Genomic DNA, 2,544 nt, shown 5'->3' with positions numbered 1-2,544 from the left:
AATTAATAAAAAATAATATAAGTAACATTATTATATTTATTATTATTTTGGACTGGTAAATAATGAATATAATAATTAAATGGTAGAAGATTATTTATGAATGATTACAGGAGGAGAGGAACGATGGTGGAAGGACAGATATTTCGGGTGCCTTTGGAGGAATTGGCTAATGTTAAATCTAAAGAGGGAAAGATACTCACTAAACCCTTCTTGAATGTATGCAAGAGTGTCTTACCGGTTTTAGGTATATATATATACATTTTTTTTCTTTGGAGTAAATGGACAAAAAATCATACATAAAAGAATTTGTCGTACACAAAAATACCTACAAAAGAATGGAAGATTGTAAATATCAAAATATATAAGAGAGATTGTTTTCAATAGACAAAAATACTATACATGCAGTGAGTTTGTAAGGTTTAGAGTGTACTTTTGTCCATTAAAATTAATCTTTAGACTCTATTTTAATATTTATGAATTTTGATGGATATTTTTGTAGATGGCAAATTCTTTTATGTATATTTTTGTCTATTTAATACAATTATCAGATTAAATCATCTATATTATATTAGATGCAATTCTTTTTAGATTTTGTTTTATTACAAAATATACTTGTGCATTAGATTATTTTTAATATATGTCCTTAAATTTAATATTATTATTATTAGGTGATTTCACAATTGATAAAATTTAAACTTATATTCAATAGTAATTATTTTGTAGTTAATAAGGTTCTTTTAATTTGTAGTTAAAAATTTAAAATCATATAATGATAATAGATTTTTTTTTTGTCCTTATAATGATACAGATTCGATCCTAATATATGACATTATTCTTTTTCAAATGGGCTCGAATTTTGTAGTTGGTGTTTTAGGTGTATTTTTATATGAAAATTAATTAGATGTCTCTTGCTTATCGCTTTTTTTTTGGTGACTTCTTGCTTATCGCTTAACTCTTAAAAAGAGAAAGTTTTAAATTTTTGTATTTTTATGCTTTTTAAGAGTAACATTCATTATATTTGAATTTTTTTATTTTTTTTTATAATCTTAACATATATTTTTAAGACACATGATAGATAAATTCTAAAAAGAGTATGATTTATCAAGATTTTCAAGTTTTGGATGCTCAGGAGCATAATTACAATCGCTTTACACCTCTGATGTTTATGTAATTGATTTCAGACATGTTAGGGGGAGCATTTTCATTTGTAAAATCTGATGTTGGTGGTAACATATTGGTAAGGAAGACACTCTTAAATTGTTGACCTTAATTTATGTCATTTTGTGAGTTTAATTACTTTTAAACTTATGCGTACAGAGATTGGAGTCTAGGTATGAGTCCAACCCTTGTGAATACAAACTTCTATACAGAGTAGTGGAGAAAGAAATTGAAGATAAAACACACAAGTCTTCATCAAGCTGCACTAATGCCCTACTATGGTTGACAAGGTATGTGCACCAAGCTTTGTAAATTGTGCAATTCCACATTCAAGGTTTGTGCACTATTACTCATAATTTTTTTAAATAAAACTTGTATTATTTCAATTTTTGAAAAACTTCTGCGTCATATTCATAATTGACCTTAAAAAAAAAGTTAAAGTACTATGAAAAAATTTTAATATGAAAATAATTTTAAAATTATGCTTTAAAACCAAGTTAAAGGCATTTATTATTTTTTCTATGCTGCATGATAGTGTGTAACACAAAAGAATGAGTCATGAGATGTGTTTTTCAATACTATAGGATGAAAGGAATAGGTGTCTTCAATTTCTTGTTTTGTTACATAGTGATTTTTTTTAAAAATCGAATTTATCGATTTATGTTATTTAACTTTTTTTTAAATGAATCATAAATCAAACCGTGCGATTTATGTTTTTGAAAATTATAAAAGAAATTTAACATTGACATCTGACTCTTTGATTTTTGTTTTTGAAAATAAAAAAATTAAAAGTACTTCGATTTGTAGCTTATTTTTCTTCTTCAAACAAATTAGACTGTCCGATTTATTTAATATCAATTTTTTAAAAAATAACTCCATATCAAACAAAAACACTCAAACTTCCAATAATAAGTTGGGTCTTTACACTACTTTAATTTTGTAATTAAGTCCTTTCTATTGTAAAAAATATTAGAGTTAACTAAATATTTTTTCACAAATTGAAGGAATTTATAATTAAAAACTTAATTAAATCTTTGGCCGCATGTATTTTGATAAAAATATTATGTTTTTTTTAACATAAAAAGGACGTAATTACAAAACTAAAAATAGTGTAGGGGCTCAATAAAAAAAATTAAAAAAATATAGGGACTTAATTAAAAATTTGGTAAAACTATAGAGATCAACAAGATAATTAAACTTTTTTTTTCATTATTACATTAAATTTATGCACGAAGAAAAAAATTATTGGAAAATTTTATCAAACAAAATTTTAAAGTCATAGTAATTTTTGTTACACGGGATAAATTAAATTTATATTATTCAAATTGATAAAACAAAATTTTTAACAAATTAATATAATTTTATTTGGATGAGTTTTTAATTTAA

The 2,544-nt window shown here is 23.8% G+C and overlaps 1 protein-coding gene across 1 annotated transcript in view; it reads left to right on the top strand.

Moving 5' to 3' along the window:
* Window positions 124–2,544, top strand: part of LOC107646684 (glycolipid transfer protein 1-like) — a 3,757-nt gene continuing 1,336 nt past the window's right edge. Inside the window, exons 1-3 of the mRNA XM_016350851.1 lie at window positions 124–244; window positions 1,182–1,237; window positions 1,318–1,448. Coding sequence (XP_016206337.1) covers window positions 124–244; window positions 1,182–1,237; window positions 1,318–1,448 — 308 coding nt within the window. The remainder of the gene's footprint in view (window positions 245–1,181; window positions 1,238–1,317; window positions 1,449–2,544) is intronic.

The sequence above is a fragment of the Arachis ipaensis genome, chromosome B06, assembly GCF_000816755.2.
Source record: "Arachis ipaensis cultivar K30076 chromosome B06, Araip1.1, whole genome shotgun sequence".
Taxonomy (NCBI): Eukaryota; Viridiplantae; Streptophyta; class Magnoliopsida; order Fabales; family Fabaceae; genus Arachis; species Arachis ipaensis.
The sequence above is the reverse complement of the archived record's forward strand: the minus strand, read 5'-3'. Positions and strand labels throughout refer to the sequence as shown.